The following is a 22,454-nucleotide window of genomic DNA, read 5'->3' as shown; positions in this document are numbered from 1 at the left end:
ACATAAAAATCTAACAATTGTCTCATTTGCTTGTGCAAGTGTTTGCAACAACACTGGTAAAGCACTTTTGGTCAAATAAGCTTCATGACCTGTTTTGCTTTTGTTTCCTGTTAATTCTTTAAAATAAATTTATTTAAAACAAAATTACAAATCAGGGCTCCAGACAAAGTTTTTGCCTTAAGGCCAAAAAAAAATTGGTCGCCAAATTAAATTGCTGGGTGCCACTTCAGGAGCAACTTAGTTGCTACCATATTCAACTGCTTAATACAACAACTTGTTAAGACACTAAAGTGATACTAAAACAGTAACTTAATGCCTGTACTCACTTGTTTATTGCCACGTTCTGCTGAATGGTTAAGCTATGTGGCTGATGATTGCAATAAGTGCTGTGTCTGGAATTGGTGACGGCACCTCTAATTGTGTACAGTTGTTGTAACATGGGACATAGCATGCTGCAGCTCCCATGGGCAGTGTCAGTGAAGGTCTTATGATTACATGTTACCGTTTATTTTTCAGTAAAAACAAGTTTAAATTGAGTTGTTTCTGCTATTTACGATGTTTACACAAAACTCGAACACATTTGGTCACCGTCACAACTGTTGCATGAAACTGGAGTTACTGTATTCTGCTGGTGTTAATACAGAACCTATCTGCGCTTACAAGCATTTGTATTCAATGAAATTGTTATTATTAGTATATTTGTTACTGTCCGTCTCGCACTTCAGTTTATTAACACATGTGACATGTGTTTTCCCCCCTTTACAGACCGACATCATAGCGCATTCATAAATATTGACACACGCTTTTAAAGGAGAGGCACAACTTTTGTGTTACAGGCGCCAATGTGCCTAACCACGAAAAAACTGTTTTTTTTGGGGGTTTTTTTTGTCGCATTTGCAACCATTTTAGTCCCAATCTGGAGCCCTGCAAATTGAAGCCTTACACATTTTACACACAGACTCTTATCAAGAACATGAGGCGAGGCCACACTGGATTTTAAACCGGGCAGAGCAGGTAGAATTTCGCCGTCGCCCTGATGAGATTATCAACATTAAAAACCTGCCTCCGGTCAGCTTCCGTTTCGCTCCACTGCTGGCGGGCTTGACAAAAACACCCTGGACATAGTGACTGGTAGGTGAGGCTGCTAGAGTACATGCTAAGAAATAATGTTCTCTAATTATCGGTGCAGACACAAATTAATGCTGTTTATGTTAGCAGACAAAATTACTTATTAAAAAAAAAAGTGAATGGATACAGGGGTCACTGTATCGATAATCGTATCGTCAAGAAAAATATCACGGCTCACCATGTGAATCTGCACACCCCTACCTTCACTTTGCTCAGAACTAACTCAGTATTAAACTTCTCTTTGTTTGTTTTCTTCAGTGCCACATCTCAGTCCCACAGTTGAGCTTTAAAAACACACCATGAAGGACCAAGGAACATTACACTAACAACATGTTTTCACATAAAAACAAAAAAATCTTTTGAAAATTATTCAAAAAAAAAAATTTGCACTTTGTTGATGCAGTGCTTCAACTAGTATGTTCACAATTATAAATGAACTACAAATTACTTGCAGTGTTTGAGCCTCAGCCAATAACCAATATGCACTCTTATAAAAATGTCCATAGGCCTGTCAGTTAGTAGCGAGACATGTATGTGTTCATTGATCAAGCTGTCTACAACACTTAAGGGGAAGAATAATATTGATTGTATCCTGTTAGGTAAGCCCAAAATAGTTATTTGATTATGAGGCCTGACTGGCTTCATCATGCATCATACTTACCATGGAGACGGATACAACTTCAAACCATCTTAGTATACCTGGCAGCTTGTAAGCTATTACGTAAGTGGTTCTTTCAATCCACATATTCTGTAAAAAGAAAGGAAAAGGCTTATGAATTAAATGCTTATGCCGAATGTAAGTTCCAGATACCACCCCTACTTGTTTGAAGCTAGAGCTCTACGGAGCATGTTTCTTGTTCTTTAATTTGAACGAAACCCTGCTTTTGGATGTGCACTTTTTACATACACACATTTTACATACACATTTTACATACACACTCCATGAGCGACTGAAAGCCTCCAGCAACATGAATGTTGTAAACCGGGCATAAACTAGAGTTACAAACACCCTTTAAAAGTAATTGCATTTTATATTGCACGGGTTTCCTTTTATAACAGTTAGTGATGATGATGGCTTACTCCAAGACACCCTTTAAAACGAGATGTGTATCCTGCAAAAATAGCGCATGACCAGAGGGACTGATGACTTACATTACATGTATTTAATATAATTAACTGGGAAAAAGGCTGCTTCTAATACAAAACATGTTACAAAATACATGTTTAATATGGACTATTCCAATCTTTCTGTGTTCCTGGTTTTCTGAGACATATTATTAGTTAAAAGACAGAGGTCAAATAAAGTTATTGCACCAGAATGAATGGAGGTCAACTTAAATAATGAACCGATGTTGCATTGGGAATGTCCTTCTGGGACTTGCTTCAAATCCATCTTAGAAATGGAGTTTGGGTCCACACACCACAAAAACACAATTATGTCTTGCACCATTTGTTTTCATCTTACCTGAATTCTGTCGCCCTGGTCAACTATGCACTTTGTTTCCATCTTGGCAGACCCACAATTACAAACATCCATGTTGTACATTTTTAATTAATATTACAAAGCCCCAAATGGTACATCTCCCTTAAACACACTTTAACCCACTTACAGTATTGTTAGCAGGTGTGACAGCTGTTATCGCTCAAACTGCATAACATTGGGGACCAATGCAAGACAGGAAGGATATATATGTATGTGTGTGTATATATATATATATATATATATATATATATATATATATATATATATATATATATATATATATATATATATATATATATATATATATATATATATATATATATCCCTCAATTATACATATCCCTCAATTATACATCAAACTAATCCCCTTCCATGAATCCATTTGGTATCAAGCACCACATCAAATTACTGGAACATTTTTAGTCATCTTAACATTGTTAAGACTGTACAGAAACCTGAACTCTGGCTGGCTACATACATAAACTTGCACTAAAAACACCATGCACTGAAAAAGTAAGAAAATGATTCTTACTGAAAATTCATTGTCTGGATCCTTCTCCCCTTTTCTTATTGGTCTGGAGTACTGAAACTTTTGGACCTCATTTATAGTGTAGAAACTAGAAAAGAAAAAAGAAAATGCAACGTAATCCTACACACCACTAGAGTATAGAATGTGCAATCATGCACTTTTAAGCTTGGTTAAACAGTTTGATTATGTTCTTTAAGGCAAATAAAGGATCTATGATCTATATCTAGTAACCGTGGAAGGATTTCTTAACATTTTAATTGCAGACAAGTCCTTGAGGATCGTTTGTGGTACGCATTGCACAGACTGTGACTCAATTCCATAGGACACACAGTGCTTTAAAAATGTGTTCAAACTGGAAGGTAATAGAAGACTATTAATGAACTCTTTAGGTCACATTAGAATCTGATGGCCATGTGTATGGTGCAGGTCCAAACATCAGATGCAATGCAAGCAGCTGTGTACGTGCCAAAAGAATATTACTGGTTAGGGTGACCTCACTGCTCAAGGTTAATAGACTTTCACACTTTGAAAATGATACTGGTGATGCGCCATTATGACTGTGATATACTCTATTCTCAAGTTCAAATGACCTACTGATATTCTTGAAAGTGCAAACTCTGAAGCTTTATTTCATATTTATGTATGTTTTCAGTCTGATATGTTACAACCAAGACAGCAATAAAACCATACAATTCTAGTTTTTTTTTTTTTTTTTTTAAAGCATTCTTACCCTCAAAAACAATTTGTCTGACATTTTGGCAAAATCACAGGTATTAGTGTTTTACAGCACGCTGTTTTAGATAGCATCTTTGGCATCCAAGCTTAATTTATGGGCTGAATTTCATATGCAGGAGGCTTGGTATCTGCTCGCAACATGCTGCCATTCCTCTAACTATCCAACCAACCACCAGACTGTCATTGTAGCAGGCGGTCTGGGATCAGAGGTTACAGGCATTCAAACAATCCCTTCAACATTTGTTTTGCCTTTTAAAAAGGAAAACAAACACATACATGAAAATTGATCCTTGATCCCATTTCACAAATTTCTTGTACTACAATGCACTCCACAACTCATACGAGTTGTCATTCCTGAAGAAAAGGCAGCGGTGTAGTGCAATGTTCTGTACGTCGCCAAGCAAGGTACTGAAGTTGATGCAAAAAAAAAAAAAAACACACAAATAAAAATGACTGAAATAGTAATGACATCATCACTTTGCAAGCACTGTGTTCACCAACGTAAATAACTTTCTGTAATGTACTGTTCGAATCACAGCTATCCATGCAATGTGTATGTTGATTGCATTCTTCATGAGGAACATCAATCGCAAATGATTACCTCAATATTTGCTCTGACACAGGCTTGCTCTGAAACTTTGGTGGAAGCTCCAGTATTGGCTTCACAGTGAAACACTGGATATCTTTTCTACAGTGTTAAGGAAAGAGTTCACACACAACACCAGATAGTGTTAATGAAAATGAAACAGTTCTACCAGACTTCAGTAATGAAACAAGGTGAAAAAACTAAAAGATTCTGAACACTTTTTTATCATCAATTAACACCTTTTCCATGTTTGGAGATCCACCCCTCTTCTCCTCCCAATTGTTACACATCAATTAACACCTTTTTCATTTTCATGGCATTCAATAGTGCTTCTAGAAATGTCAAGTATGAGTAGAACTGTTATTTATTAAAGCTAATGCATGCCGCAGATTTTCAAGGATACATGGTCCTGGCGAGTTTTTAATGTCATCGCCTGGTGGAGTAGTCGTCTTCATTTTGTCCGCATTAGGAAACTGGGTTAATAGCCTTGCCTCAAAGTCCTCACGCCGCTCGTATTCCTTCCCTCTGTAAATGAAAATCTTGTTCTGAAAGCAAGGAAAAGAAACAGAAAAACAAAAGGAGTGAAGAGAATGCAGTGTTACCTCTGAAAGGAAAATACTTGCTGGTTATATTGACCAGTTCCTTTATACTGCAAGGAACTTATTCAGAGCACTTCAATTCATTGCTGCGCTGGATTCTTTTTATTTTATTTTTATAAAATTTAGAATGACCGATTATTTTTATTTATTTTTCCCCCAATTTGGACTGTCCAATTATGTTTTTTCTCCTCACCGCAGTGAGTCCCCACACAGCACAGACGTTCTGAGGGCATGTGAGCGTCCTCCGATCTCACAAGCCTAAAGCCATAATCATTTTTTTCCACTGAGCAATCCAGAGTAGAGGCCGATCCCGAAGCACAGAGATCAGCCCTGCTTTTTATCCACTCTGAATGTGCGTGGTGTCTGGCCAGTAGGGTTTGCTGTTGTGCAATGAGGAGAAGGAGTCCCTGCTGGTTTCCCATCCCCCACCCTAGGAGCGTCAGAGCCAATGTGAGTCCCCAGCAAAGTTCAGCCTCTTTGCGCAGCCCGAACATGAACCGGCTGCACTTCCAGCGGCAGCCACTGAGGGACCCCCCAGCTATGCTGGATTCTGATCATAGCTATTACCCTAACTCGACTTATTTTGGCCACAAATTGATAATTAAGTGTTTAAAGTTATAGATGAGTCCCCAACATCTACAAATCTAGAGTTATTTCTTATCATTATGCTAGTAAATAATCTTCATTCTGGTCAGCCTGCTTACAAATTCAGAGCAATCTCTGTTCAGTAACTCCGTGGCTGTCTGAGTGTTGTCTTGTGCGCAACATACATAAATAAATAAATAAATAAATAAATATTCTGGTTGAAACCAAACCCTGGGCTGTTGGGGGTACATGAGGGGCTGTGTGGAACACAACTGATTTAATGTATATTGTCACCAATCTAATCTGCACATTTATCCTTTAACCTTATATTCAATCGGTTGTTCATAATCTTTTCCTGTTGGAACAATTATTTTGTTTCATCAGGATTATTTACAAAGTGTTGCTGCAGCAGACGCTTTCCAATACAATTTAACTAGCAAGAAGAAAAACAATAAACTGCATTGAAACAAGAGAAGCCAATTAAAAATACATCAGAAGTAGGGGGCACTGTTAGAAGTTTAAAGGTCACAAGAGCAATCCATCATTAGTCATCCATGTTAAAGAACCCACTATTGTCAATGCCGATGCACTTAAATCTGCAAACTAACTGGCGAGTTACAGCGTGTGCTATTAAAAATACACACATACATCTGGAAAAAACACCCATTTTGATAAAAAAAACCTTTTCTCTTTGCATCACCAATGGATCAAAGTAAGCGTTCAAATGCATTATCATAATTTGCATAGCAAAGCCCCAGAATTATATTGACTGCATACTTTTTTATTTTATCCATATATTCACCACTGAGAGCTGAGGTCATTTCAGTCTCAAATTACACAAGCATTTCACTAACTTGGGTGGCTGAACACATCCGAAATTGATTTTTCACTGTTACAGTAGCTGGATCTCCACAGCTAAAATGTTTATGGTCATAGTTGTAATATGTGACAGTTAGACTGCCAAATCATTCTGACATGAAAAGCAGATTTTTGAACTGTGGTTGTGACATATTCAACCTTAAAACCACCTAAATAAATATGCATTTTAATTGATCTTTTTGAATTGCTGCCAATAACACTGCATTTTTAAAATGTCAAATGACTCATTTCAGAGTTGAGATGACGAGTAGTTGCAGTTACAACATGGTTATAAAATGAAAGTGCTTCATTTTTGCAATTCTGTGGCAAAACTAAACACATCCCAAACAGTTTAGAGTTTCTTCAACATGCAAGAGAGTCCAACATATCTGACTGTGCACATTTTAGATAGTTTAGGCTCCAAAAACATAAATACAACTCCCGTTTATTGAGGGAAGTGTATCACCTTCATTTTGTGCAAATTCATATTTATTTCTGATGCATTACTTAAGTCACTTGGTTAAATTCACTTCCAGCAAAATGCACTGTGGGAAATGCCAGTTTATATCCCTAATGATGATTTCAGTGGCCTGTATTGATTTGTCCACTTTTTTCCATTTGTAATGTTGGATATGTTTCTTGATTGGGTACCCCAAAACCCACCGATGGCCATTAATGACTGGCCATACTTCTAAGAAAAAACTTTTTTTTTTATTGGTCAGTGCCTGTTGCTAAGAATTTTCATATTAGAATTTGTTTTTGTCCTTTCAAGGAATTTACACTTTTGACAGCTTTCACAATTGGGGGATCTGTAGCAGCATACTATGCAAATGACTGAAAACAGCAACTTCACTAATTGTTTTGCTTGCCTATCAGACGACGCTAATTTGTTTGTGAAGTCTGTCTCTTGTCCTGTCTCATTTATCACCTTTCTGTTTTCAGACCGTTACATTTTTGGTTAAATAATTACTATGTACATTTAAATATCATGAGACACGAATGCGATACAGCGTGCGCACACATAATTGAAAATTACCTTGACCACTCACTGTTCATCCACAAAACCTGTTTTATTAGTGGTACCCATGTGATATAATTGGCAATACTTTCCTCTGACCAAACCTGAATACAGAGCTTTAGACCGTGTATTTCAGAAAGCAATCATTTTTCACATTATTAGAATACAACCACCAGTTCAAAGTTAGATTAGGTGAGCAAATGACATGCAACTCAAAGGAGTACACAAGAAAGACGTGTATTAATAAATAATCTCTACAGCTCAGAAAAGTAAATACACGCGCCCCTCATTATAAAGCTTTCTGTATTATTACTCTTGCGTGCTAATAGAAAGATAATAAGCCTTTGTTCCCAGGTACATTAATTCCTATTAAAACCCCCTCATTATAACAAGCAGTATTCATGCTTTCCATGGTGGCTGTTATAAAGAGGGTGGAGAGAATTATTCTAAACAAACGGCTATGATTTCTTGTATTATTTCAAACATACTATTGCTTGCAGAAGGACTTGTGTGAAATGAAATTCATGATTATGAAAATGAATGTCCCTTAAATGTCAAGCTGCTGCTGTATTTTGTAGAGTAGCAGCATATTTAATAGCACAACTCTGTAGATATAAACTAAAACTAGAAACAAAGACAATGCATCTCCGGGGGCATAATGGTAGGGGAATGGCATCTCTGATGGAACTGTTAGTAAACATGAAGCAACACGGATATGGGAAAAAGATCTGGTTCAAAACGGAGAAAGGTAAGATTAAAATCTTTGGTAAGATTTAAAATTAGAACACAGCATGCCTGGATAGTCTCCTCTCTCTTATCAAACATGAAAAATGATTAAATTGCCAAGCATGACACAAACTTGCTTTCCACGAATGCAAATGGTCTCATTCTCCTCTCAAGAGCGGATAAAAAGTCTCAGATGGTATTAGCATAAAACAAGGTAATAACACTTACAGACATATGATCCTCGGGCCTACAAACTTGTATGGTCAGCAGACCTGGCACCAAGGGAAAGTTATCATTACTCCACTCAAAAAGCAAGCAATTACAATGCCAGTTCCTTGTAAGATAAACAAGCCCATAAGGTGAAAGCTGTATTGCCTGTGTATCTCTACATGTATGTACGGGATGTGCATTAAAGAAGTACACCTCTATGAAAGGCAAACAAACAAGGGAGCTATGCAAAGGATATTAGGATTTTTGTCGCAACTGTGAAATTATGCAAATCATCCAGAAGAAACTGCTATCCACACAACAGAAACCAAATTAATGAAAAACAAACAAACAAACAAAAAAACAACTGAATAAAGCACACACCCTTTTTTTTAACTCATTGCATTTGTATTAAGGTTTAAATCACCAACCTATCTTTCAGTCCTCTCGACTATTCCACTATTTACCATAAAGTATATGTAGGGCTTCTGATTTTCTGTTTTAACCGATAAAACCCGATAAAACACCCCCGATACAAAAAAAATTAAATTGGTGGATAGCCAATAAACACTGGAAAACACCGGAAGAACTGTGGAAATGGTTAATATATTCACGTTGACTTTACCCTTTTCCCATTAAAAAAAATAAAACCTATTACAAAAATAATAATAAAAACATTTCCCAGTGCTGCTGGGCAATGTCCTGCCTTCCTCGTTCTGAATACTTTAAACCCACCCCAAACTACTGGGTGACAGCACATTCCTACATTTCTATTGGAGACTCCGCTTGCGAGATTTAAAAGGAGATTACAATCAGGATGGAGGCTTGCTAGCGGGACTTAAAGCTGTATTACAGTTAAGATACAGAGGATTTAAAACCGAAAATGTACAAAATGTACAAAAATGCCTACACACACAAAAACCCCAGAAGAATGTGCCCGTGACCATAGGGATTTTGTAAAAGACAGTTCTAGAAAAAAGACAGTAACACAAAGGGTTAGTTAGCTATTCAGGTTTTTTTTTTTTTTAGGATCTGAGAAAGGTTTTCTGTAAAAAGTAGCAACTGCTATTTAACGATGGTCAATGTAAGAAAAAAACAAAAGCAAGCTTTTGCAAGCTCTACTGTAAAACAAGTTTGGTTACACTTTTCTTGTGTCAGACATACAGGTGCGAAGGAGCAATCCCAGATGTTGAAGTGAAAGGGTTAAATGTTGAACTACAGAAGCAGGAGAGACTAATCATATGCCGTAATTTCAGAAAACTAGAAATAAAAACAAAACAAAAAAAATATTAACGTCGACTAGTCCTTGCAGACTGTGCCACTATTAGAATGCATTGCATAGCATATATTCTCTGCATTGATATTTTATATAAAAATCTCAACATAAAGAGAGATTCCATAGAGAAAGAAAAGCTGGCACTTTTTCCTTGTTTGCGATGGCCATCACTTGGTTCACTACATTAGTGAGTTAACATCTGGAAGCAATTTATTTTTGCTTTTAACTCCAACCAAAGCCTTAGACTGCCACTTGCTCCAAGGGAATGAGAGATAAGTCTCCCGAATGCTACAACAATTACTTTCAATGCCTTGCAACTATAAACTGAATAAACACAAAAACCTTGGGGGAGCAAAATGCCCTTGCATATAGTTCGCACTTCACGGCAGCTGAGCTGACCATTGCTTGATGGCAATATTATAGGTTCAATTAATCCAGGTAACCTCTTCACAAGCATTTTGGCAGCACATGAATATTAAAAAGGTGGTTCTTCACATTATACAAATCAGCTGATGTATTAGGAGATGCTATTAAAGTCACAAAACACTATCATAGACACTGCATTTCTATTCATGCACCTCAGCACAAAATTTTAAATGCAGAAGTTAAAGTGTTCTCTTTCAGGAACCTCCTACCAATTTTTGATGGTTTCCCTGGCATCCACAACCTTTATCTTACTGTAAGTACAAGTTCCCTACAGACAGTTTTCTGTAACTTAACAGGACACTCAACGTGCCAATTCCTACTTCAAACCTTATCAGAATTGCAATTCAGCAGTTATATGCATTCCTAGCTTTTTGTATAATGCTACGGTTTAAATGCAGGAGATTGGAAGCTACATTATGAGTGAGTAGCTTCAAATAACATCTATCTATCTATCTACCTACCTATCTACCTATCTATCTATCTATATATATATATATATATATATAGTAAATGTGCACAAGCATTTTGGAAAGTAACCAAAAACAATAATTTCATACAGTATACAAAAAGTGAAAGCCTAGAAAAAAAAAAAAAAAAAAAGATTTCAGGATATCTACATAAAACTCGAAAATAGCTCAAAATAAGCACCGAAAAATGAAACTAATAAAAAACAAAAAACAGAATCCCTAAATATGCGCTACATCTAGCTTCAAAGGTAGAAGCATTTAAAATCATAAAAATGTATAAATCCTTTGCCGTTTGCAGCAGCAGCTTTAGATTAATTACGAATACCTGTGCAGGCGCAATATTCGACACATGCACAACATTATTTAACAGAATGGTGAAGCAGCTCACCACAATGGAAAACACCAAATTGCTCAGTGGAGCAGTTTATAACGGAGGCTTGTCTCCTCTGAGGAAAAAAACACTCTGGGCTCCTCCAATTAAAACCTGTGGTTATATCACATCACCTGCTACTCTCTCTCTCTCTATATATATATATATAGACATTTCGAGGCACTGTCTCCTCTAAGGAGCCTCCATTATTATGCTTTCATTGCATGAAAGATGAATTCAATTCTCAAGCTGTTTCCATCATAGTAATGGCTAATTATTCTTATGGTTTTAGCAACTGTTGGGTACTTGTATCATTAGTGCCTACATTAACCTCATGTTTTTCTATGGTTATACATGAATATGTAAGCACTTCACTGGTGGTGGTCATTCTCATTATTTCATATGTAATATAGGATACAAGAGGAAAATCATAGGGCTTTCTGTCTGGGTTTTATTTTTTTACAAAGCTATCAGTTATACCAGTAGATGCATTTTCCACACTTTTCAACAGGAAACCATTTTGCAATGTCACAGTGCTGACACATTGCTATTTACAAATGTATAAAGGACTTTTCATTAATATTATACTCAAAATCCTCATATGATGGAAAATTGGAAAATGCCTTAGTTGGAGTCAGTGACCCAGCTGTCAGTCAGAGAAATGAGTCTGTGCCCTTACCCGCATGAAGGAAGGGAATCCCTGGCCGTAGTATCCCACAGCAAAATAATCTGGTTTGGGTCTTATCACTTTCACAATGCTTTCATAGAAATGAGCTTGTTTTCTCTGTGGAGAAATGAATATTACAAATTCTGAAGATTAGAAAGAACACATTATTAGTCAACTCTGCTGCCATTATAGTTTCCATTCTGATATTTAGTTCTCAGTAGTTTCATCCACATTCTGTATATAAAGATCATACACAGATATAGCGTATCATATTTTCTTTAGATATTTTGAGGCTAATGCTCAATTCAGCATGCAATGCAAAGAATGGATTACATGAACCATTAACATAATGCTGTACTGGAGCAAGATTTTTCCATTCTTTAACTCCCACTTGTTACTGTATCTTTACAAAACTATACCAACACTTTAGGAATTTCAAGGTATCCAAGTGTTATCATTTTGTAGCACAAAAGTGGTTATTTTCTCCTTAAAATAAATAAATAGGAGTTTAAAACACTTACAAAATATCTAAAAGGGACATTCAAATGTACAATGAATTTTCTTAACTAATCACTAACCATTAAGGAACATTAAGTCTATGTCTGATGTGGAGTTTATTGTATGCAGCAAGAATTTGATTTCTTCAGTGTGAAAGCTCTAGGAAGAATAAGCAGATACTGGTCTAATTTGCAGACCATTTGTTCAATCACTGTGCTGTTATAACCATTGCCAGCAATGTGTTAATAATAATTAACAACTTACTGACACAGTGGGCCAATATAGGACTGCTGTATTTTAAAGGGAGACCTGGTACCACTGTTTGGTTTTATGCTAAATAAATTAACAAATAGCAAGGAACATTAAAGAATGTGTTGCGAACACTAAAACAAGATCCGCAGAGGATGTGCTGTCTATCCTGTTGAACTGATTCATTCAAATTGTGACAATATGCAGCCAACCATCACCATATGTTACTACATACTTAATCACATATGTGAGCACCACATTAAAAAAAAAAAGACAAATTGGTGTTTATTGACAAAACAAATAATATTTAGATTAACACTCTAGATCTTCAGATCAAAGTCACGATCTCTCATTATTAAGATAATTGGTGAGAATACAGATGTCATTATACTTACCAGCAGGTCACTTAGCTGTTCGTAGTCAAACATTTCATTCTCATACTGTTCAGTAAGCTCTTTACCCAAAGAAATGGCCTCTTCCCACATCTAATAAAAATATACATATATATAGTAACAAATCAATTAATTGGACATGTTTCTTCTTTCTACTTATATTTAAAAATCCTGTCACACAACATTCAGTGCTTATAAGGGACAATGGCACTAGCTACAGCCAGGCACTGTGCTGGCAGACACAATGAAAGATTCCCCACAGTCAAGCAAAGACTGCGAATTACACCAAAATGTGTTAAAATGTGGATGAGACTGAGACCTACTATACCAATTTTACTTGTGACTTGAGTCAGATTCCAACCCAGGTGAGAGAGCGATTAAATCAACCCCCTGCTCCTAGGCCCCATTTGATATTGTTGCAAAAATTATGACTGCAAATTATTTCAGCGCCTTCTTTTCTGTTGTTGGATTTCTTAAAATAGGTCAGACTTTTTTTTCTTTTATTTTTAATAAGCTTTTCAAACATGCATTCCATCTATCATCTGTGGATCATGTCACTTTTGGCTTCCTTATCTGTGCCTGTTATACAGTGTGAACTACAGACGTGCTCAAATTTGTTGGTACCCCTCCACAAAAAACGAAGAATGCACAATTTTCTCTGAAATAACTTGAAACTGACAAAAGTAATTGGCATCCACCATTGTTTATTCCATATTTAATAGAAATCAGACTTTGCTTTTGATTTTTTATTCAACATAATATTGTAAATAATAAAACAAATGAAAATGGCATGGACAAAAATGATGGGACCGCTAACCTAATATTTTGTTGCACAACCTTTAGAGGCAATCACTGCAATCAAACATTTTCTGTAGCTCTCAATGAGACTTCTGCTCCTGTTAACAGGTAGTTTGGCCCACTCTTCCTGAGCAAACTGCTCCAGCTGTTTCAGGTTTGATGGGTGCCTTCTCCAGACTGCAAGTTTCAGCTCTTTCCATAGATGTTCGATAGGATTCAGATCAGGACTCATAGAAGGCCACTTCAGAATAGTCCAATGTTTTGTTCTTATCCATTCTTGGGTGCTTTTAGCTGTGTGTTTTGGGTCATTATCCTGTTGGAGGACCCATGACCTGCGACTGAGACAGAGCTTTCTGACACTGGGCAGTACGTTTCGCTCCAGAATGCCTTGATAGTCTTGAGATTTCATTGTGCCCTGCACAGATTCAAGGCACCCTGTGCCAGGCGCAGCAAAGCAGCCCCAAAACATAACCGAGCCTCCTCCATGTTTCACTGTAGGTATGGTGTTCTTTTCTTTGAAAGCTTCATTTTTTCGTCTGTGAACATAGAGCTGATGTGACTTGCCAAAAAACTCCAGTTTTGACTCATCTGTCCAAAGGACATTCTCCCAGAAGGATTGTGGCTTGTCAATATGCATTTTAGCATATTCCAGTCTGGCTTTTTATGTTTTTCTTTCAAAAGTGGAGTCCTCCTGGGTCTTCTTCCATGGAGCCCACTTTCGCTCAAAAAGCGACGGATGGTGCGATCAGAAACTGACGTACCTTCACCTTGGAGTTCAGCTTGTATCTCTTTGGCAGTTATCCTTGGTTCTTTTTTTACCATTCGCACTATCCTTCTGTTCAATCTGGGGTCGATTTTCCTCTTGCGGCCGCGCCCAGGGAGGTTGGCTACAGTTCCATGGACCTTAAACTTCTTAATAATATTTGCAACTGTTGTCACAGGAACATCAAGCTGCTTGGAGGTGGTCTTGTAGCCTTTACCTTTACCATGCTTGTCTATTATTTTCTTTCTGATCTCCTCAGACAACTCTCTCCTTTGCTTTCTCTGGTCCATGTTCAGTGTGGTGCACACAATGATACCAAACAGCACAGTGACTACTTTTCTCCATTTAAATAGGCTGAATGACTGATTACAAGATTGGAGACATGTGTGATACTAATTAAAGAAACGAATTTGTTTGAAATATCACTGTAATCCAATTATTTATTATCTTTTTTAAGGGGTACCAACAAATGTGTCCAGGCCATTTTAGAATATCTTTGTAGAATAAGCAATAATTCATCTCTTTTCACAGCTGCTTTGCTTTATTCTATGACATACCAAAGGCATGCAAGTATACATGATAAAATAGCTTTTGATTTCGTCACTTTTCAGGAGGAATGAAGCATTATTTCAATGAGCTGTAAGGGTACCAACAAATTTGAGCACGTCTGTATTTAGCCTAATGAATTATCAGAAAACTATGAATCCCTACTGGATGAACCATGCTGGTATAGATGTGGCAATATAACAGATTTATTACATTCGCCAATTGGATGCCAAAATAAGAATGTTGGAAGAAATATAGCAAGCATATTGAATTCTGGATCAATACTCTGCAGATTGGGCACCCTATCACACAGGACAGACCCAATATATCATAAAGAAAACACTTGCATGTTAACTTTGCAAAAAAGTGGGACTCTTCAATTATCTGAGCAAACGGTGCCCCAGAGCAATATAGACATGCCAATCTATCTATGTACAATGCTACAACTCTTTATAGATACTGAACCCTGAGGTGTGAAAAACTGAATCTATCTTCCCTTTTAATGTATTTTTTGTTCATATTTAATTATTATAAATCACATATGAGAAATCAGCCAATCGCAGAGCAGCATTTCCAAACATTCCTATACCTCTTGTGTATAAATGTCATCCTGTGCATAAAATTATCTGTATTTTAAAAATAAAATGCTCAAAATAAAAACACAGCAAAATGGAAAATCCTGTTATTAACTTCGACCTTTGTTTTAATTTGGATAAGTAATTGGGACATATTACTTACCGATGTCACTGGACATGAATATGTCACTCAAACATCAGCATTACAGAACAAAAATCACCAAGGTGGTCTTAAAGACAATCCCAATATCACGGATATACAAAAGTACTCACAGCCAGATTTCGAAAATTGTCCTGTAAAAACCTTTAAGCTGTAAGTTTCCAAGCTTTAAGCTGTACAGCCAAGGCTTTTTCAAATTACACAAAAAAAAAAAAAAGATTGGACGACATCTGGTACAGAAAGCATCCCCTCGGTGAACGTTTTATTGCAAGTTTGATGAAAAAAATCTTCGTAGAAGCTGCTCTCTACAATATACACCAACCATTGTGTTCAATCTAAATTTTATATAGCGCCTTTCATAGTGGACCACCATCACAAAGCACTTTAAGTGATGCTGGAGTTGAAGACAGGCACATTATTTCAGTTTCTGGACACAAGAGCAAGCTCAGTCTCAAGCATTACACGACAAACATGGATGAAATGCAAAAAAGGGAAATAAATACATTTCTTCATGCAAGTCTTCAGGAACAAGTCCCCCCTGCTGTGACAGCCTTGCCTAGTAATAACTTTCCTACACCAAATCAGAGCAACTGTTTCAACTCTTTAGTAACTAACGATGCTTCAGGACATTTAAATGCTAGTGTACAAGCTTTACAGGATGTACATTTGTTTTTAATAAATAGTTTTGTCACGTTTATTAACAAGCCTGAAAAAACAGCACAGATTGGCTACTGTATGTCAGTTATGGTTGATCCTGGCCAAACCATTATTAGACTGTTGTGTGTGATTTATAATAAGTTAATATGTCGTGTGAAGGGTGTCTTCTATTGTATAAGAGACATCATCTCGCTCAGTTTGTGCAGCCTGAACTTATACAACAAGAGACACCTTTCACACAACGTATTAACTGATATGATTGTATTTTCATCATGGTGCCAATGTTAGGTTAAAGGTTAATTCACATTTGTTTTTACATCTATCTATCCAACTTTGTGTGCGATTTAAATGCACAACTCCACAAACAATTTAAATAAAAAATAGGATAAAAACCTTTTCTTGGTTGCGTGCAATACTGCCAACATACAGCAGTAAAATTCAGCATAACAATGCAAACAACCCACTTTCACTTGGTTAATTTTAAATGTGACCTTTCCCTTAAAGAGAAACTAACCTCTCTTTAAAAAATAAGTGTACTAATGTAGCAAAAGCCCTGTGAAATCTCTCTATAGTAAGGAATACCCAGCTTCCGCAAGCTAAGAACTCTCCTAATGCAAGCATGAGTATAAGTATATACAGTCCAGATGGGATCATTCACGTTACTGCACCAGCATCTATTTGGACCTGCAAGGTCTTTACTGTTTCCAGCTTCTTTTTCTGTAATGTCACAGTAATCCTGGCTGGACACAAGCCATCTTTTTTGCAAACGGCTTAAAAAGCCTGCTCTTAACCCAGCATCTAGCACAACACCCACAGAGAGAACTTCAGGATACCAATGTCTCTGGGCAGGGATTAACTGCCATGACTGACTTTATACTTGCTAGAAACTCACAGCTTGCAACGCCACTGGGATTCAGGCATATGGCCCCAGAAGGATCAGTGGTTTAGCTCATTTACCCACTGCACTCTCTGTAATGAGGCTCTTTTGTTTTTTAGTGTCTGCTTATACTCATTTGCACAGTAATACAAATACTGTGAAATAGCTGGGGGAATTTATGAAAAGATTTAGCATCCATGATTCACTTCAACCCAGGTCTTTTCCTTTTACCACCATAGGATTATTCTACAATATCCCATCCTAGTAACACCAAACAATGAGCAGTAACTACTCCCTGGCGCCCAGCTCCCCAACCTGTCACAGAGAAAGCCTTACTTGCCAACTTTTTAATTTGGTCAAGTACTGTAATTACTAGTCTATAAAGTGCACCCTTTGTATAACACTCATGAATGAGGTGCCATGAATTGCATCCCTTGCATACTATTTACAACACAGTATACTAGCCTATCAAAAACACCACACTATATTAAATAAAATACTATTAAACAGGAATGCAGTGCACCTTGCATATAATGTGCCACATGTTGCATAACACGGCAAGATAATTTGCACACGGTGCACAGTACATTAAAATCACTACTGGCACAGTATCTCATTTTTAAAATATTAAAATGCTACTTTATATGGTGGGGGAAAAAAAATGCTGCTCAGCAAGTATTTAACTTAAAAACACACACGCGTACTTCTGTGCTAAGCAGATACATTAAGCACATCAGCCCAAGTCACGTTAGGAATGAATTATGGAGCCTGAAGGTCCTTTGATGCAAAGTGGGCTGACAACTCTGTGATTGGAGTTACTTTTTTCTTCTTCTTACCTTGCCCTTGTCAAAGTAATTGATAATTTCTTGGTATAGCTGATCCTTCAGTTGTCCTTGGGTGCATGCCTGGTAGCCATCCCGCTGTGTAAGATGTGCAGCACATGCTTCCTCAGACCACTGGGGAAACACAATAAATAACACATCAGGATGCTCTCAAAATGATATTACTGTCAATCAGCTTGTAGGGAATGTATAGCTGTAGAGTTAATCTATCCACCCTACAGTATGTATTTCTTTATTAACAGTCTTAATACACAGCCTGCAGAAGTGACGTAATAGTTTGCACAACAAATGCAATATGTAAGCTGCAGGGTGTTCAAAGCCCAAAAAGCTACACTACATAAACATTGAAATGCTCATTTTCTATCTGGCAGCAGTAATGGAGCCGTGTTGACTTCTGGTTTTGTTTTCAATACAGTATCTTTTTTTGTAATACCACAAAGCTAATTGATTATAAAACATTACACACACACACACACACACACACACACACACACACACAAAGAAATAACAGTAGATTTCAGGCTCACCAAACAATTATATATCATAATTCACTATCATAATAATATCATAATATAATAGATTGTTTGTAGATAGGTCTACAAAAAACATACCCTGAAAAGAAAAATGTTTTTAGATTCCCCTTCCTTTCCTTTTACCTACACACATACATACATGAAAGACTAACATAAAGCACCAGGGGATAAAAGAAGCAGTTTTCATCTACGCTGCATAATGTTCTGCATCACCTAGGCTATACAGAACAGTTAAAGGGAAAGATGTAACCTATCAGCTTTTGGTAGATACACACACCTAGCTCATAATCATAAGCAGTGTCCCACAATCATGTTCAATTTCACACTGCAATGTAATTCTTAGATAAATGCTTCCCACACTATTCCACCGTTTCACTTTCTGTGCACATTACTCACCGTTACCTATAAAACTGAGGATTTCAACTTGGAACTACAAGACAACATTCTTACTAAACTATTTTACAGCTCATCTCCCCAATAAGACACTGGACAAACCAAGCATTGCGTGAGCATACAGATACTAGTAATCTAGTTTAGTAATTGGCTTTCTAGATTTCATCATTACATCTATTCTTGTTGAAGAAATGCACAATGTATTTCATATTGAATAAAGAAAGGGTAAGAACCTCTACTATACTGTGGCTGATGTATTATGCCTTAAACAAAGGTGTATTCATCACAATCGGGAACAACTTGGAAAATATGTGCTGTTGGTTACAGACCATCAAAGAAATAAGTATGAGCCAAAATAAATGAAAGTTTTTGGACAATTTATTGGATTCTAAATAAATATAAATAATGCCAGCAAATTTGAATAGGATATTCTGAGCTTGCATCTGGATTGCCAGAATTAAAATAAATCATTTTATCTTGAATATCCAGCTGGTAGATATTCAGTGTCACTGTTGCAGTTAGGAGTTTATAGCTAGTTTTCAACCATCTATCAGCCAGTCAGTATTCAGCATGATGACAGTCTGTGGTCCAATTCGATTTTTACATTTCACTTGGCTACCACATGTTTGCTATCTGTTCCAAAGCAATAACTAAAAAGTAGGAAAAGAAGTGCAACTGACCAAAACTGCATTTTAAAATGGTAATAAAAAGTTACATTAAAAAAAAATCTAAATCCTGTAATACTTGCTTCAACTGGTAATACACATTTCCCTTGTCTGTAGCTTGTAGACATGTAGTCTTTGATTCAGAATTTTCATATATTTTACCCATAGCAAAGATTATGGGGTTAACCTCCACTGATTCATATATATATTTATTTATTTAGAAAGTTGAATCTTTAGCAACCACATATAAGTGAGATATCTACTTGGTTGACGGGCACATTCTTTAATAGCTATGAAAGGAATCTTCAGCCTACACAAAGTTCTATTTTTTGATCTGTCGTCTTCCATTATAGATGTTGGAATTCAATATGAATCTAGAATGTGTAATACCTTGAGAAGCTTGGCGTGAAGCAGCAGTGTGTAGGCAGCCTCTGTGTAGTTGTCACACTCTTTGTGAAGGTCGCACAGCTTGTACAAATACCTGAAGGTAATAAAGAAAAAGTCAATTTAATAAATGTCATGAGCTGAATCTATATAAAAAAAATTGTGATCATTTCAATAACCTTGAGAGAACAGGAATCCAAAATCAAACGGCCACCACTGCAAAACTTACATCATGTAATTTTCTAAATGGGTATAATCTCTATAAGCAGATATGATATTTTTGCGTTTGCGAGCCACTTACATATTTTCAGTATGTTTTAAAGTCCCTTTACAGTTCTTCATTAAACTTTCAATTTGATTATTACAGTACAATACCTTTGCAGTAGGTTACACATAACTGCAATCAAACTACTGTATCGTTTTTCTTGGTTACCGTGAAATGTAAATACATTAGTAGTAGGTGTAACCACCACACAATTTTATTAATAAAATATAAATTCACATATACATATATAAAACACACATCACTAAATGTAATGGTACACTTGCGCCAATTTCTCTGCATATTTGCCAGACATTACTGAAATTCAAAAGATAATGTACAGTATGTGTTAAAAAAAAGACATGTTTAATGTAATCACATATTTATAAAATACGGTAAATAAACAGAAAATAAATGACATACCTTATATACATTTCTTCTCTTTCTATCTCTTTGTAGAAGTTCTGAAAAAGAAATACTAATTTATACATACAGCACAAGGCTCAGCACTTCTATCAAATATAAAAAGTGCACTGGCACAATCCCTGATTTCCTTTCCTTAGCTCCCAACAGCACCAGTTAATACAAAATAAATAAAAGAAAGCCCTGGCAGCAAATTAATTAGAATAATTTCAATGCTAGCTTATTTAATAATAATAATAAAAAAGCATTTCTAATGAATCAGCATGAACATCTTTAACTGTAAAGGTTAAGCCTAGGTTTTACAGAATGGGCTCCTGGCACTTCTAGAAAGTTACAAATCATTATCCGCTTTTCAATTTCAATATGATAATGAACAACAACATTTTACCTAAACAATTGCTGAAGGCAATACAGATGTTTAAACTGTCAACTCTGTGTAACTAACAAACTTGCCACAACGGAATTCCAAAACCAACTTTGCGTGACCAATAAAGTTGTCACATCAGAACTCTAGAGAGAGCCTTGTGTAACCAATAAAGTCATCACACTGCAAATTTTGAGTTGGCTTTATATAACTAGTAAAGCTGAGACCTCAGTTTGGAATTCCCATTCAAAGTGATGTGGTGTGAGACTTACAACACAGCAAAAGAAAGTATTAATATGACACTGCAGTTTGCTCCTTCTCTTAATTCAATTATTTCTGCCAGTGGGATCAGGGTTGGTGCTCATCTAGGTTTATTTTATTGGTATTTTTTTTTTTTTTTTATCTTTATAAAATTGTTTCAGTGAGTTTCTAGGATGAAAGCAAACCACGGCTTGACTTTATTAAAGTGATTGTTCTCAATTTGTGTCTCTTCATCCATGCTTTTGGGAAGGCGGCATTCAATGGAGTACATTTACAACTAGCACTTCAGGTTGAAAGTCAGTTTTAACAGTTTTCAATTACAGTAATTGCAGTAATACCTTCCAATTATAAAACAAGTATTCAAGTGGCATACACCCCCCCCTGTAAATTCAGACTATTTCATTTTCATGTCCAACTAAAAAAAAAAAAAAAAGAGCTGTAGTAATATGCAGATAGCAAAATCATTTTAAATTCACTTTCAGACAACTCTCTTGTATTTCTTTCTTTCTCTATTTTCTTTACTCACCAGCACATTGACTGTACAGCTCATGCGGTTTTCTTTGCTTTCATCATGCATGATTGTTCTGTAATCCAGCAGCCTCTCCATCAGCCTGACAACCAGCGTGACAAAATTCTCCCCGCTCTTGGCAAGGTACTTGTGCTTCCGGCAGTGCTCGAGGAGGCTGGATAAAATTGTAAACACCTTGTTAATTCCACCCGGCAAAAAAAAAGAAACTTAATTGAGGTCAAACTCAAAATCCTGACTGTTTGAAATAGCCCTCCGAAACATTAACAAGTTTTAATTATTTCCTCCGAGAACAAAGAGTGCTGTATTTTAATTATTGTCTTAGTTGTCTGGATTCTGGCATTATCTTAGCAATTAATCACCACTTACATTTTGTCAAACAGCACTTTGTACTGCTCGTCCCCTCTGCCTCCTTCCACTTCATGATCCAGCTTGGTGATGATCTCGTTTTCAAACTATAATTAAACAGAGCAAGCGTAAATAATCAGTGTGGCTAATTTTTCATTTCATTACTATGGCTTTAGTAGTTCACTGTTTGGAGGGAGATCATTGCTTAATCACCCCTTTTCAGCCTGATTGACTTTAAGAGCTTGCTGTAGTTCATATTAATTTATTCATTATCGGTC

General features: G+C 36.4%; 1 protein-coding gene across 4 annotated transcripts in view; it reads right to left on the bottom strand.

The window, feature by feature from the left end:
• LOC117418396 (dedicator of cytokinesis protein 1) overlaps positions 1–22,454 on the bottom strand; it is a 198,132-nt gene that overhangs the window by 15,580 nt on the left and 160,098 nt on the right. For 2 of the 4 annotated variants that reach the window (XM_058985202.1, XM_034031388.3), the window contains exons 34-44: positions 22,198–22,283; positions 21,829–21,985; positions 20,678–20,718; positions 19,999–20,089; positions 18,012–18,131; positions 12,803–12,892; positions 11,673–11,777; positions 4,865–5,006; positions 4,477–4,558; positions 3,144–3,228; positions 1,790–1,876 (exon numbers count right to left, since the gene is read on the bottom strand). In XM_058985202.1, the coding sequence (XP_058841185.1) occupies positions 1,790–1,876; positions 3,144–3,228; positions 4,477–4,558; positions 4,865–5,006; positions 11,673–11,777; positions 12,803–12,892; positions 18,012–18,131; positions 19,999–20,089; positions 20,678–20,718; positions 21,829–21,985; positions 22,198–22,283 (1,086 nt within the window). The remainder of the gene's footprint in view (positions 1–1,789; positions 1,877–3,143; positions 3,229–4,476; positions 4,559–4,864; positions 5,007–11,672; positions 11,778–12,802; positions 12,893–18,011; positions 18,132–19,998; positions 20,090–20,677; positions 20,719–21,828; positions 21,986–22,197; positions 22,284–22,454) is intronic. The other 2 variants (XM_058985203.1, XM_058985204.1) reach the window with 1 other exon arrangement.

Source organism: Acipenser ruthenus, chromosome 13 (genome assembly GCF_902713425.1).
Source record: "Acipenser ruthenus chromosome 13, fAciRut3.2 maternal haplotype, whole genome shotgun sequence".
Lineage (NCBI taxonomy): Eukaryota > Metazoa > Chordata > Actinopteri > Acipenseriformes > Acipenseridae > Acipenser > Acipenser ruthenus.
The sequence above is the reverse complement of the archived record's forward strand: the minus strand, read 5'-3'. Positions and strand labels throughout refer to the sequence as shown.